This window comes from Chinchilla lanigera, unplaced genomic scaffold, assembly GCF_000276665.1.
Source record: "Chinchilla lanigera isolate Chin_1 unplaced genomic scaffold, ChiLan1.0 scaffold00036, whole genome shotgun sequence".
Taxonomy (NCBI): Eukaryota; Metazoa; Chordata; class Mammalia; order Rodentia; family Chinchillidae; genus Chinchilla; species Chinchilla lanigera.
The window spans coordinates 8,869,957-8,884,559 of record NW_004955437.1 but is presented as its reverse complement, the minus strand read 5'-3'; the positions used below and the strand labels follow the sequence as shown (position 1 = coordinate 8,884,559).

The following is a 14,603-nucleotide window of genomic DNA, read 5'->3' as shown; positions in this document are numbered from 1 at the left end:
GGTACCAGGAATCGAACTCACGACCTCACGCTTGCCAGGCAGGCACTGCACCGCTGCTAAATCCCCAGCCCCAGGCCTCCCAAATTTAAAGACCCCAATACTCTGGTTTCTCTTCAGACTGTTTAAATCTTTTTCCTTTTAACAAATTTAAAGACCCAATCCCAAAATGAGCATCTGAGATGAATACACACTTCTCAGAAGAAGAAATACAAACAGCAAATAAATATATGAAAATATGTTCAGCATCACTGGTCATTTGAGAGATGTAAATTAAAACAATGCTGAGATCCCACCTCACCCCAGAAAGAATGGCTATTATCAAGAAATCAACCAATAACAAGTGCTAGTGGGGCTGTGGGGGAAAAAGGAGCCCTTCTCCACTGTTGGTGGGAGTGTAGACTGGTGCAATCACGGTGGAAATCAGTGTGGAGATTCCTCAAAAAACTAGGATTGGAGGTCCAATTTGACCCAGCTATTCCTCCTCTGTTATCTTTCCAGAAGAATTAAAAACATCAGACCACAGAGATGTATGTGCACCCATGTTTATAAGCAACACGATTTTTTTTTTGTTTTTTTTTCCTGTACCAGGAATCAAACTCATGACCTTGCACTTGCTAGGCAGGCACTGTGCCACTGAGCTAAATCCCCAGCCCCAAGCAACACGATTTACAATAGCTAAATCTTAGAAACAACCCAAATGCCCCGCCGAGGAATGGATAAAAAAGATGTGGTCTTTTTATACAATGGAGTACTACTCAGCCATAAAGAAAGATAAACTGGAAACTTTTATATGTAAACGGATGCAACTCGAGACCATACTCTCAAGTGAAATGAGACACACATGTGTAAACATATTGTCTCCCTAGTATGAGAAGCTGAAAGAGTAAATGTGATCCAAAATGTACAATAGATATTGTAAAATGGGAAGAACCTTCAAAAGGAAAGAGAAACTAGGATGAGGGAAGGAGAAAAGAATGAAGGGGAAAGCAAAAAAAATATATATATATATACATATATATATGTATACACATACAAGACAGTTAAAATAGTTATACTGCTAATTTCTCTTAGTTCATTGAAAAGGAAGGTTTGTGCTAATACTGTTTGGACAGTTGAATGCCTATATCTTCTACTCTGAGTAACTAATTTAAAGATAACATTATGCAATGAATGCAGTGTATTAACCATTGTTACCCTCCTATTACTTGTTTTGAAATTTTATTTTTTTTCTCTTTAAAATAAAATTAAAAAAAAAAAGGAGCAGCCACAGCAGGGGCAGTGGAGGGAGGGCCGCTGACGGAGTCAGGGCTGGCGGCTGGGCCAGGCAGCAGGACGGGGCGAGTTCTAGGCTGGAACAGGGGCCCTGCTGCCTTACCTGCCTGGCGGTTTCTTGATGTTGTGGGGTTTTGGTTTTGTTTTTTTTTTTTTTGCTCTTAGTTTTTCTTTATTTTTTTATTTTTTTTGTCTTTTTGAGACAGGGTCTGGCTATGAACTTCAGGCTGGCCTTGAGCTCATTTTGTAGCCCAGGCTGGTCTCGAACTCACCAGGATCCTCCTGCCTCAGCCTCCCAAGCGCTGGCATTAAAGGCGTGCGCCACCACGCCCAGCTTGCCGTTTATATCTAGATGTCCCCTGAGAGCCTCCTGCCCTCACAAAGCGGGGCTTTTGGAAGGGGACTGGATCTTGGGGGCTGACAGCTGCCTGTGGCTGGGAGGCTGGGCCTGGGAGGAAGAGGCGGTCACAGGGGTGTGGCTCGGAAGGATGCAGCTCCCTCTGCCACACACCCACTCTCTCTGCTTCCCGGCTGCCATGACATGAGCGGCCGTTTCTCTCCAAGCCCCTCTGTGCTGCTGCTTCTGTCTTGGAGCCAGCTGACCTTGGATGGGAACTGAGCTGAAATAAACTTCCCTGCTGTACGTGACGAGTGTGGAGTACTGTGTCCCAACAACAGGAAAGTGCCTAAGACACTGCCCTGGCCCAACCTGGGCCCTCAGGGAACACCTCGGAGGCTCAGGGGTCTCCCTGGGGAACGGAGCTGTGAAAGCGCTGAGGGGAGGCCTACGCTCAAGCGCTGTGCTGAGCCCTGAGCCCAGGGCTGTCCCGCCTGCTGCATTCACCGCCCACTGTGTGTCAGCGAGACACCGTGGCACAGGGTTCCCGTCCCGGGACACGGGGAAGAGTGAGCACAGCCCCACCTGCGGGCTAAGGAACAGGAACCGGAGCGAGGCGAGTCTGTCAGCCCTGGCCGGGACGAGCGCTGCCCGCTCCTGAGGGCAGCACGGGCACCGGGTGTGGGTGCTGGGTGGCTCACCTTTCCTCAGGTCCTCCTCGGTGGGCATGGAGCCCTGGCACACGTGGTAGGAGAGCAGCCTCTGTGCTGCATCACTGCGTGAGCGGAACTGGCTCTTGTCGGGGGTCACGGCGTGGGCTTGGTCCCTCTGTAGCTGCTGGAGGATCCTGCGGGCGGGGGAGGGGGAGACAAGGCCCATGCTGTCAGGGAGGGCGGGTGTGGCCATGACACGTGTGCACGCAGAGGAAACAGAACCAGGAGGCTGCTTCCAAGAGCAGCGGGTTTCTCCGGCTGGCTCGTACTCTGCGCGTCAGTAGTACAGCCGCTCCCACCGCTTGGGGCGTGTCCCATGGACCGCGCAATGGCTGACCCTCGCCCAGCCGAGTGCTGGCTGACGTGACAGCCCCAACAGGGAATGAGTTCATCAGGACACACTGGCCTCAAACTTACTATGCAGCCCAGGCTGGCCTCAAACTTGTGGGGATCCTCCTGCCTCAGCATCCCAAATGCTGGGATTACAGGCATGTGCCACCAGGCCTGGCTCAAAGTACATTTTTTTTTTTTTGGTACTGGGAATCAAAGTCAGGACCTTGCACTTGTCAGGCAGGCGCTTGTGCCACTGAGCTATATCCCTGGCCCTTAAAGTACATTTTTTACAAGGCTAAAAAGTTCTTTATTGTAATCTTGTTTCTGGAGTGTATTTATTGAAGTTAGAGGCCCAGAGACATGTTGGAAGTTAATCTGTCATTTCCAAAGGTACTTACAAAGCGCCTTTCGTGAGCTGTTTTGTGGCTGGCCTCTTCTGTCCTCCCGAGTGACTGTCCACCTGAGAGCAAGACACCTCTTATTAGTCCCTTTTCTAGAAAATGCAGCAGCGTACAGTAATACGGAAGTTCCACATGTTCCAAATGTGTTCAATGGCCTATCAAGAGCATATTCTAGGACTCCAGGATGTGCCCTGCTGAGAATCCAACAAGCCTGAAGACTCGGGGTCACAAAGCTGTGCTGTGTTCAGGTTACAGAAAGCAGTGCAAGGAGCTGGGGATTTAGCTTAGCGGCATAGCGCCTGCCTGGCAAGCGCAAGGTTGTGAGTTCAATTCCTGGTACCGGAAAAAAACCAAAAACCAAAGAAAAGAAAGCAGTGTGGGCTTTTGGTGATTTTTTGGTATAAAGGTCTCACTATGTCGTCCAGGCTGGCCCTGAACTCCTGGGCTCAAGCGACCCTCCTGCCTCAGCATCTGGAGTTGCAGGCTGGGAAGCCAGACGTGCACTACTGTGCCCAGCTCAGGTGTACTTTAAGCCTGAACCCTCAACTCTCTAGTATTATATTTTTGAAGCAATGTGTGTGGTTACCAGCTCCATGAACATCTGGAAATGAGCAGATGTCACTCAGTCATCTGGTCAGTGGTGAGTAAGGGAGCAGCACTTCCGGCTCTGCCACGCAGCCTGGGGTGTGGTCTAAGAGCTGACTTCTTATATTATGTTACGGAAACAAGTCGGTGGTATATCAGACGCCAGAAGAACCAAACAGATCCTTCTCAGGGTATCGTGGGGCTGGCCCAGACTGTGGAAAGTTTCATTACATTCTTAACTATTTTTTTTTTCTTTTGGGAGTACTGGGAATTGACCAAGCAACCCTCCTGCTTCAGCCTCTGAGAATGCTGGGATTACAAGTCTGTGCACCACACCCAGCTGATATACTTGAATGCCTGGTAGGTATGTTCTAAATGATGATATTTCATTTCTTCATTCATTCATTCATTCATTCATTCATCAATTGCTGGGGATAGAGAACATGCTAGGTAAGAGCTCTACCACTGATTGAGCCACAGCTCAGCCCCTGCTGGTACTTTATGAAACTGTAAAGGAAAAATAGATTCGTGGAACAATGTAACATGTCAGAAGTTGCCTAGACACCTCGTTCTAGAAGCACCCGCCTTGAGCACACTTCCCATCAGCTATGCAGACCACGCGCAAGCAGCCCGGAGAACAGCTCCCACCTGCACGGCTGACTGCCCAGGAGACGACCCTAGCGCCTTCTCTGACGGTGGCTGTGTGGTTCCTAAGGACGCTGGCATCACTTTGCTGCCCACATCTTGGCCTGTGAGAATCAAGACAGATAACAGTGCAGACATGTACATCGGGCCTGCTGTATAGTGCAGCCCGACGCGTGCAGGTGTCTGGGCTTCCTCAGAGGAATCTCTTCACCCGGGATGCTTTCTGCAAGGCCGGGAGCAGGGCGGCACATTTCTCTACCAGGCAGAGGGGAGAGCTGTTAAAGCCTCGTTAGGCAATGAGTTAAGTAAATGGTAATGAAGAGAAGTTGCAGATGCTGCAGCTCCAAGTCATCTATGGACTAAGAAGCAGGTCTCCAGCCTGCGGTCTGTGCACACTCCAGTTTCCGAGATACGACATAAGGCCCACGGGGAAGCTGACATCTTTTTCTATCATAACTGAGTAGCTCCGGTGTTCAAAGCTTTAGAAAAAGTAGCAGATATAACTCAAAAATATTTTCAGTTTCAAGAGAGGATCTTTTTTGGGGTGTTACTAGAGTTTGGTATTGAGGTACATCCTTACCCCTTTTTAAAAATTTTAATACTTTTGAGACAGGGTCTTGCTAAGTCACTGAACTGCCAAAGCTGGACTCAAACTTGCAATTCTCCCACCTCAGCCTCCCAGAGTGTTGGGATTATAGGCGTGCACTGCCACACCTGGCTGGGATTGTTATTACACATATATAAAGAGGCACGAGTAGAATTACAAGGTCATATGCACTACATAATATAGTAGATCTCACTGTGTCAAACAAGCATATTTTTGCCAGGCATGCTGGCACAATCCTGTAATCCCAGCACTCTGGGAGGCTGAGGCAGCAGGACTGCCAAGTTTGACCTTAGTCTGAGCAACTCAGAGATACCCTGTCTGCAGGAAAGAAAAAAAAGTTCTTGTTTGTGTTTCGTTCTTCTCTTAGTAATAAATGAAATGGTGATCCATCTTCAGGCATTATTTGGGTTGAAAGGGTATAGAGGAAAACAATGCTCAGAGTACAGGGAGCCTTGGGCAGGAAGTTCCATGCAGACAGATTAAGGAGGGGAGGACGAGGCTCCTGACCTGGCAGCGCGGTGCTCGGGAGCCCGGGGATCTGCGCCGGCCTCAGGCCATCTGCAGCCTTGGAAGTGGAAACAGGGGAGGTTTGATTCAAACTCTTTTTCTGAGCCTGTGGAACACAACCAAGATGAGAAAATGAGTTTTGTGACTAAAAGCTTATGGATTACTTAAAACGCCAACCCAGCCTCTTAGCGCCTACCTGGCATCACTTTCAGGTTAGATGATAAAACAAAACTCTCAAAAATATTATTTTAGAACACTGGGGAACTTGTGCAAAATATATATGTCTAAAATCTATAGACAGAGCTGGTCATTGTGTTGCAACCTGTGATCCCAGCTGCTTGGGAGGCTGAGGCAGGAGGAGTCAGAGTTTGAGGCCAGTCTGGGCAACCAGCAAGATCACATCTCAAACATAAATGGAATAAATGAAATAAAACCAACAGGCACACTGAGTTTCTTGGTCCTGCTCTGTAAGGAATGCTGAGCTGACACCAGACTGTTTCCTTGCTTCCAGGACTGCTACTTGAGGTGCCTGGATGCAAAGGCTGGGGCTAGAAATTCCGCGATTTTATGTCACCTCTGCTGGAATTACAGCCTGATTAGCAGTTTCTGCATGGTCCGGCCAGGTCAATCCCCAATCTCCTGCCGAGAGGCGCTATCTTGCAGGGCAGTGAGGGGAGCACATTTCATCCCTGCCCTCTGGGGTATCTCCAGTTTGTGCCACATCAACTCCAGGTGGCCAGTGCTCAGGAAGTATAAATTTAATTTAATAAATATGATGGCTACACTGCTGTGCTTTCTAGCTTTTTTTTTTTTTTTTTAATGCAGGGGATTAAATAAACCAGGGTGACCAGGCACTAGCACTGCTGAGCCTCAGCCTTCTAACCACTCTCCCGGAGGTGCCGCACCCTTTCCTTGGGACTAGACACTTGCTCCACTGGGGGCAGAGGCCAGGGTGATGTGGATGGGGCCATGGTGGCCGTCACCCCATCTCCTGGGACACTCACAAGAGTCCCTGTGCTGGACTCTCCCGGATGCCCCTGGCCTTTGCGGTCAGAAAGCCCTGCTACCAGGGGCCACAGTGTCTAGGAGTTCATGGTGAGCTGGCGGCCCTCAGGCCTCTATTCTGAGGGCAGGACTTCTGTCTGCCTGGTCACCCCCAGGAGCCGGGCACCAGCACAGGGCTGGGCACCACACTGAGCACATAGGAAATAGTTGCTCAATAAAAATAAATGGATGAATTCTACTAAGGCACACTGTCTGAGTCCCAATCACTCCAGCCTAAATGAGCCACTGACTTCTTCCCACTTTTGCCAAATTTTAGGTTGTCCCAGCTGATCATCTTTTCTAGAGATAAAATTTATTGCTGTTTTGTTTTACTGAACTTTATTTCATTGTTTTTGAGAGAGAGTCTTTCCTGGTAGTAGTTCATGCTGGCCTTGAACTCATTATGGCCCAGCTGGCCAAGGACGCCTGGTGATCCTCCTGTCTCAGCCTCCCGAATGCTGGGATTACAGGCGTGATCACCTCGCTTGGCTAGTTTTATTGGACTTTTAGAGACGAGTATCTGGGGGAGTATTTATTTGTTCTTAAAATACATTTTCTTGAGCTGGGCGTGATGGCGCATGCCTCTAATCTCAACACTCGGGAGCATCCCTGCGAGTTCGAGGCCAGTCTGGGCTACAAAGTGAGCTCAAGGTCATCCTGAACTGCATAGTGAGATCCTGTCTCAAAAAGACAAACAAAACAAAACAAAATTTTCTTTATAAATATAAAAGCTACCTAAGGATATAGCTACTCTGACATAGGATGGAGTTATGTACAGACAAATCCACACTGAAGTCAATAAGTCATGAAGCTGGGGCTGGTGACACAGCTCAGTGGCACATATGTGCCTGCCTGGCAAGCACAAGGTCCTGAGTTTGATTCCTGGTACTAAGAAAAAAGAAGAATTTCAAAAAATCATGAAGCTGATTCCAGAACTCTGGGACGCTGAGAGAGCAATATCAAAAGTTCAAGCCCAATCTGGGCAGTTCAGTTATTTAATGAAAGCCAGTCTCAAAATAAAAAATAAAAGGCTTAGGGATGTAGTTCAGTGCAAAGGCTCTGGTTCAGTCCCCAGTATTGTTTAAAAAACTAAATCATTAAGGAGAACCGTGATAAGTAGGGACCAGTTGTACTTTGTTGAGAATTTGGCTCCAAGAATTCCAATAATATCAATGGACAATTTTAGCTCAAGGTCCATATGAAGTATTTGATACCATGTAGACAGAAAAATCACAATGAACTCGAATACCTAACCTATCAGTCCCTCCCCTCGTGCCCCCTTGCAGGACAGGGTGGAAGAAGCAATCCCACAGGAGCAAGATGCCAGCACCTCAAAGGCGGCAGAGCGGTTGGACTCTGCCACGGTTCTCCTCTGGAAATGCCCCACGGCTGAAACACAAAGGACTTCTGTCTGACTTGTGAGGAAGTAGAACAATTAGAAACTGAACAAATTAAAAAATCCAGAGTTCTCCCTAGGTCTGTCAGGGATCCCCCAGGGCAGAGCAGCGGCTGGGCGGGTAGAGGGACGGGTCACCAACCAGCAGATCAGGAGCCTGGGCCAGGAGACGCGCTGGGGAAGTGGGGACTGTCACTGGAGGGCTCTGTGGCTGCCGCGGTGGTGCTGACTCTTGGGACCTGGTGCAGGGAAGCTCATGTTTTTGTGAGCTTTACCTCTACGAGCGCTGCCAGGTCTCCACTGTGAGCACCAGAGAAAAGGCTCTGCTTGCGCCTTGCAGTGGGGCGGTTGGGGCCATTCTGGAACACGCCAGAGTGCCCTGTTCTCAGCAAGACTTGTGCTAGAAGAGGCTCTCTGCTGGGCTAATTCGGAGACTAACCAACTTAAGTATTTGGTTTTTTGTGTGGGTAAAGGAAGTATCTAATTCCAGCCCCCTTTCACATGCTGGAAGATTTTTTTGCTTGTCTTCTGTTTGCTGAGTGTGGTGGTGCACACCTGTAATCCCAGCACTCGGTAGGCTGAGGCAGGAGGATCATTTCGATTTCAAGGCCAGCCTGGGTTATACAGTGAGTTCAAGACCAGCCTGAACTACATAATGAGACTCTGTCTCAAAACACAAAACAAAACCAACAAAAAACAGAAAGAGAAAAAGAAGGCAAAGGCAAGTCTGATGGTCTCAGACAGAAATGAGGAATTAGGCGTTAGGAACGGAGAAAGGTCAACCACGTCAGAAAGGGCAAAGAGCATGGCTCGCTGTGGCCAAGGCCACGGGCTCTGTGGATGGCAGAGTGTAAGAGAATGAGGACATCTGGTGGAGGACATTTCTAAGCAAAACATTAAGGACTGATGGCTTCTTTTAATTTCATACAGCAAAAATAAGAGATAAATTATTAAAAGGAGAAATGTATAATTAAAAGGAAAGCAGAAGCCGGGCGTGGTGGCGCACACCTGTAATCCCAGCCCTGGGGAGGCTGAGGCAGTACCTTCTTTTCCCCCTATTTCTCCCTCTCAGGACAGGAACACCTATTTTGCGTCTGTCGCACCACCGTGTGTTGGAAGCACAGAACTCGCTTAATTTCACAGGCGCACAGGGTGCAGGCGTTCACCTCGGGATGAATCACCTGGAGTCTCACTCGTGTCAGACTCGGAGGAGACCCGGGACTCTGCGCTTCGGGGCTGGTGCTGGAATGAAGAAGACTTCAAGGGCTAGTGGGACGGAACAAATGAACTCTGCATGTGAGACGGGTACGGTCTGGGGGCTGGGCGGGATGCTATTGTTTCTGAAGCACTGGATGCACCTGTCAGCGTATGTCTCTCAAGTTCATGTCTCAGCCTCCTAACCCGCCGTGCGGTGCGGTGAGACCACGAGGATGGGTGGTGAATGGGTCGGTGCTGTTGGGAAGGTGAGGCTCCCGGCAGAAGAGTTTGCCCTTCTTCCCTCTCTTTCTCAAAGTGTTCTTCTTAATTTCTTAAGAAACACTTCTCAAAATAAATTTTAAAATATTCTCAACTAAATGAAAATATCAAATTTGTGGGATGGAGCCAGGTGCCATAGCACATGCCTATAATCCCAGCTACCCAGGAGGCTGAGGCAGGAGGGTCCTGGGTTGGAGGCTAGCCTGGACCACATGGTAAGACCATGTTTCAAAACAAACACGTGTGTGTTAGAGACCACTACATAGTGGCTCTGAGCAGGATTTAATATTAACCAATTGGCTTTTTATGTTTACTTGTGAGTTGTCTGAGGCTTAGGCACCTTGTCTAAAGATGGGCAATAGACTCATCAAACGAACCTCCATGAGTCGCTGGTCATCGCTGAGGCCTGTTTTGGCCTGTGAAGCTGTGACTCCTCAAAAGACAAGATAAGGCCACAGCTGAGGACGTCTGGCTCCAATACCAATTAACTACAAGGAGACTGCAGCTGCAGGCCCCACACTCCTACAATAAATACCAACATAAAGATAAGGTAGTTCTCCTGATTGACATAACTTAATACTTAGGAAAATTCTCCCAAGGTCCTGCTTAGATTCCCGCATTTTCTTTCTTTCTTTTCTTTTCTTTTTTTTTTCTTTTTCTTTTTTTTTTAAGACAGGGTCTCGCTATGCAGTTCAGGCTGGCCTTCAGCTCACTTTGTAGCCCAGGCTGGCCTTGAATTACCAACGATCCTCCTGTCTCAGTCTCCCAAGTGCCGGGATTACAGGCCTGTGCCACCATGGCCAGTCCTCCCGCATTTTCTTGAGCATCTCCTTCCTTTGTTTGTAAACCAAATAAATATGCGCTGCCCAGAGAAGTCTTTGTCTTAACCCAGAGAATCTTGAAGTCTGTGAGAGGGTTAGACCCTCCTGGAGCCCTACAATCATTTCAATTGTCTCACTTATTTAAGCCTTCACTGTCCACTCGTTTCGGAGACTGTGGGCCTGATCAGCCCACAAAAACTAACAGTTCTTAACCTGGTATGTGTGGACACAAAGGCAGTCTTCGAGGGAAATCTATTACTGTTCAATGCACATCTGAGAGAAGAAGAAAGATCTAAAATTGGTCACCTCATAAATCTGTGACAGGAAAAGCAAATTAAGTCTAGAGTAAGAAGAAAAGAAACAATAAAAATCAGGGTGGAAAATCAACAAAACTTAAAGTGGGAAATAGAGAAAAATCAATGAAATTAAAAAGCTGGCCTTTTGAAAGATTAATATAATAGACTGGCCTCTACTCAAAATAACTAAGGAAAAAAGAGAAAAGATATAAATTAATAATATTAGTTATAAAAGAGGGACATCACTCCAGATTCCATGGGCATTAAAAGGATAATAGCTCAGTTGTAGAACACTTGTCTGGCAGGTGTGAGGCCACGGGTTCAATCCACAGGACTGAAAAAAAGAAAGAAAAGAGTAATAGAGCAATAACTCTAAGCCTGCAATTTGATAAATGAGGTGAACTGGACGAATTCCTTGAAAGACACACGAAGAAAGAGATAGGTTGAATCAGTAACTGCAGCCTTCCAAAACAGACAGCACCAGCCCGAAGTGGTTAATAGAGGGATATCACCAAATATTTCAGGAAGAAATCTTACCACTTTGCTACCAACTCCTCCAAAAGACAAAGCAGAGGGAAAACCTCCTAACTCACTTAAGAAGTCAGCATTACACTAAAACCAAAGCCAGACAAAGACATTACAAGAACTTCAAACTACAGATGCGGCTCTCTCATGAACATTAACACAAAACTCCCCAACAAAGGATCAGCAAATGAAATCCAGTGTTATACGCTGGTGTACACCTGTTAATTCCAGCACTCTGGGAGGTTGAAGCAGGACGGTTCCAAGTTGGGGCCCAGCCTAGGCAATTTAGTGAGACTGTCTCAAAATAAAAAATAAAAAGTAACTAAGGATGTAGTTCAGAGGAAGGCCCCGGGTGCAACCATCAGTTTTTTCAAAAGAAAACAAAAACAAAAACAAACAAAAAAACCAGGGAGCTTCTGAAGGATAAAATTTCCATCTTTCTATCTACAAAAACGGATTCAAAAATGCAATATGGATTAAAAAAAAAAAAAAGAAAAGAAATCCAGTGTGGAGCTTAGGAATCTATAATTTTGATTCTGAGGCGCTGCTAAGGTCTGGGCACCACTGTGCTTGCAGTGGCTGTAAATGCTTTACTGGGATTCTGTGAAGACAGCCTGGGTGGCCATGCTGGTCTTGAGAACAGTGAAAGATAACAAAGGAGATAAAAGGCTTTTTTTTAATACTGGCGATTGAACCCAGGGCCTTCAAACTGAGCTACATTTCCACCCCCATTAAAGAAACCTTTTTTTTTTTTTTTAATTTTGAGACAGGGTCTTGCTAAATCTCTAAGTTGCCCAGACTAGGCTTGAACTCGTGATTCTCCTGCCTCAGCCTCCCAGAATGCAGGGATGACAGGCACATCACCACATCTGGCTCTGTCAATGACAGTTTATTTGCTGATCAACCCCACTTCAGACCCCCTGTAAGCCTCCAGGTTTAGCACGTGCAGCTGTTTGCCACTGCTCCCTGTCCCTCGGGTGCCTCCACCATCACAAACACACCCTCACTCAGTAACTCCCTTTTGAACTAAAGTCTCTATTTCTCTGCCCCTGTGGATGTGTCACTGCCAGGATCCTGGAGTGGTCCTTTTTCGCCTGCGACCCTCAGTTCCCTGTGACCCGACGGTCTTCAGTGCATTTGCGCCTCACCTCCGGCCGGTGCCAGCCATCACTGTGTCAGGTGTAGACTGTGACATGGCATACAAGACTGAACCATGGGGTCCCTGTTCTCCCCAGCCCCCCGGCGTCTGCACCTGCTGTGTCCCCCGCCCCTCCTCCCCTCAGGGTCACAATTCCTCCCTGCAGAGGTCTCAGCAGAGAGCTGGTGTCCAGGAACTTCCCGCCAGCCCATCCTGCTGAGCGCTCCTTGCCCGAGCCTGGTGTGGCGGGATGCACGCCCGCCTGGAGGAGGGCCTGCACCCTGGGACGGACAGGCACGGTACTCAGGGCTGCAAGGAATGAAAGAACAGAGGGCGAAAACCCACAGCACAGTCACTGATTTTGTGCCCAGTGGGCGGCACCACTGAAAGCACTGCAGCAGCAGGGCCCAGAGCAGGACCTGAAAAAGGCTCCTTTCTCTGGGCTTCGGCTGGGCGCCCAGAAGGATGGGAAGGATGCAGGACAGAGAAGGGCTGAACACAGCCTGTGTCCGGCCTGCCCGGGGGACAGCGCGGGGCCAGGTTCACTGACCAGACAACCTTGACCACAGGCAAGGGATGTGAGCTTCCTCCTGCAGGGACGGGAGCTCCCGAGGGATTCGGTTCAGGTCCCCAAGCGTGTGCTGTGGGAGGATTAATGTGGTGGAGCCTGCGTTGGGAAGAGCCAGTGAGTGAGGCCGATTCATCACCAGGACAACTGTTCAGGTGTCTAATTACAGATGTCAGAGCCCAGCGGGCTGCAGAAACCACCAGCCGCTGCACTTCAGAAGCCCTTGCGGAGCTCTTGGCAAACGCCGATGCTTAACGCCCTTCCCCAGGCCCTTTAAATCAGGATTTATGGGGCATCGTGCAGGGATCCGTATTTTTAAAGAGCTCCCTGGGTGATTCCATTGTACAGCCAAGGTTCCTCATTTTAGAGAAGAGTGACTCAGGGCTCAGAGAACTTAAGAAAGGGGCTTAGACTGAAGCCCCTCGCTGGCAGAAGCGGACCAACGACTTTGCCCAGGTCTGCAGCCAGCAATTTCTGGATTATATTTCAGTCCCTCGAGTCTTCCTCAGTGGGTGCAGGAAGGAGGGGGCGGGGCAGATGTACAGCCAGCCGCAAGCGTCTGTCCACACCCTTGGCCTCCGACTTCTTTACAGGGACCTGGGAGAGCTAATGCTACTGCATGCTGCAAGGAGAGGGTGGGAAATAAGGTGCCCAGCCCCTGGCACTGTCTGTGGGAAGAATATGGTCCTCATTCTCATCATTACTGGAAGAATGGATCAGAGACATTTTCTTTTTCTTTCTTTTTTTGTTTTTTTTCCATTACCGGGAATTGAACTCATGACCTTGTGCTTGCCAGGCAGGCGCTGTGCCGCTGAGCTAAATCCCCAGCCCCAGAGACATTTTCAAAGGAGAATTTATGGGATTTCGTACCTTGGTAAAAGTATAAGAGAAAGAAAATAAGAATATCTAGGTTTTGGAGTAAGTCCCAAAAATACAACAGTCGTAAAGTATGGCAGGCAGGCTGCAGGGGGACAGGCAATCACCAAGGGGCAGTGACAACTCAGCCGTGTCACCTGTCACCCCTGAGCTCCCACACCAAGGCCTGGCAGGTGCTGCAGGCTACACAGGCTCAGCAGTTCTCAAGGGTTTTTAATTCTACTAAATCTTTAGAGATCTAAAGAGATTTAGGCCTTAATCATTTATTAGTTTTATTTGTAGGCTAAATCCCTATAAGTCACCTGCTTTAATCACTGACTTTTGAGTTGAACCATGTACAATAAAATAGTTCCTCCTCTAAGTTCCTCTCAGCTCTCAAAGTCACAGGCTCCTTGGAGGGGCTGAGTCTAGGTCTGAGGCCCAGGGACCCTAGAGGCAGTGCGTGATCTTTTAGAGGGATACACGGAAGCATCGCAGATGACCTGGTACGTCAGGGGCAGCTTCCAAACAAGGCCCCAAGGGGCTGGAACAGGGACAGCCGTGGGCTGGCAAGCGCTGTAGCTGAGTGAGAGAGCGCGTTAGACAGCTTTTTTGGCTGGGGGCTGGAGACTGAATCCTGGGCCTTCATACTGAGCTACATCCCCAGCTCCCGCAGCCTTCTTTCTGAGACAGGATATCTTGCTAAATTGCTAAGTTGCCCAGGGTAGGCTTAAACTTTTTTCCACATTTTTTTTTTTTGTTGTTGTTGTTGTTTTTTTTGATACCAGGAATCAAATTCAGGATCTTGCACTTGCCAGGCAGGCACCTGTATTGCTAAGCTATATCCCCAGCCCATGCTTAAACTTTCTATCCTCCTGCTTCGGCCTCTCAGAGTGCTGGGATTACAGGTGTGTGCCACCATACCCGGTTCCTTTTTAAATTTTTTTAATGCGATACAGGGTCTCGCTAAGCCTGTACATCACACAGGCTGGGTTCAAATTTCCAACTCTCCTGCCTTAGCCTCCCACAGTGCTAGAATTGCAGGCTCATGCTACCACACCCAGCTTTGTCTCTGTTTTCAGAT

At 48.4% G+C, this 14,603-nt stretch overlaps 1 protein-coding gene across 2 annotated transcripts in view; it reads right to left on the bottom strand.

Moving 5' to 3' along the window:
- Gltscr1l (GLTSCR1-like) overlaps nucleotides 1-14,603 on the bottom strand; it is a 54,562-nt gene that overhangs the window by 11,832 nt on the left and 28,127 nt on the right. For both annotated transcript variants that reach the window (XM_005389725.2, XM_005389724.2), the window contains exons 6-9: nucleotides 5,401-5,506; nucleotides 4,290-4,390; nucleotides 3,054-3,115; nucleotides 2,311-2,456 (exon numbers count right to left, since the gene is read on the bottom strand). In XM_005389725.2, the coding sequence (XP_005389782.1) occupies nucleotides 2,311-2,456; nucleotides 3,054-3,115; nucleotides 4,290-4,390; nucleotides 5,401-5,506 (415 nt within the window). The remainder of the gene's footprint in view (nucleotides 1-2,310; nucleotides 2,457-3,053; nucleotides 3,116-4,289; nucleotides 4,391-5,400; nucleotides 5,507-14,603) is intronic.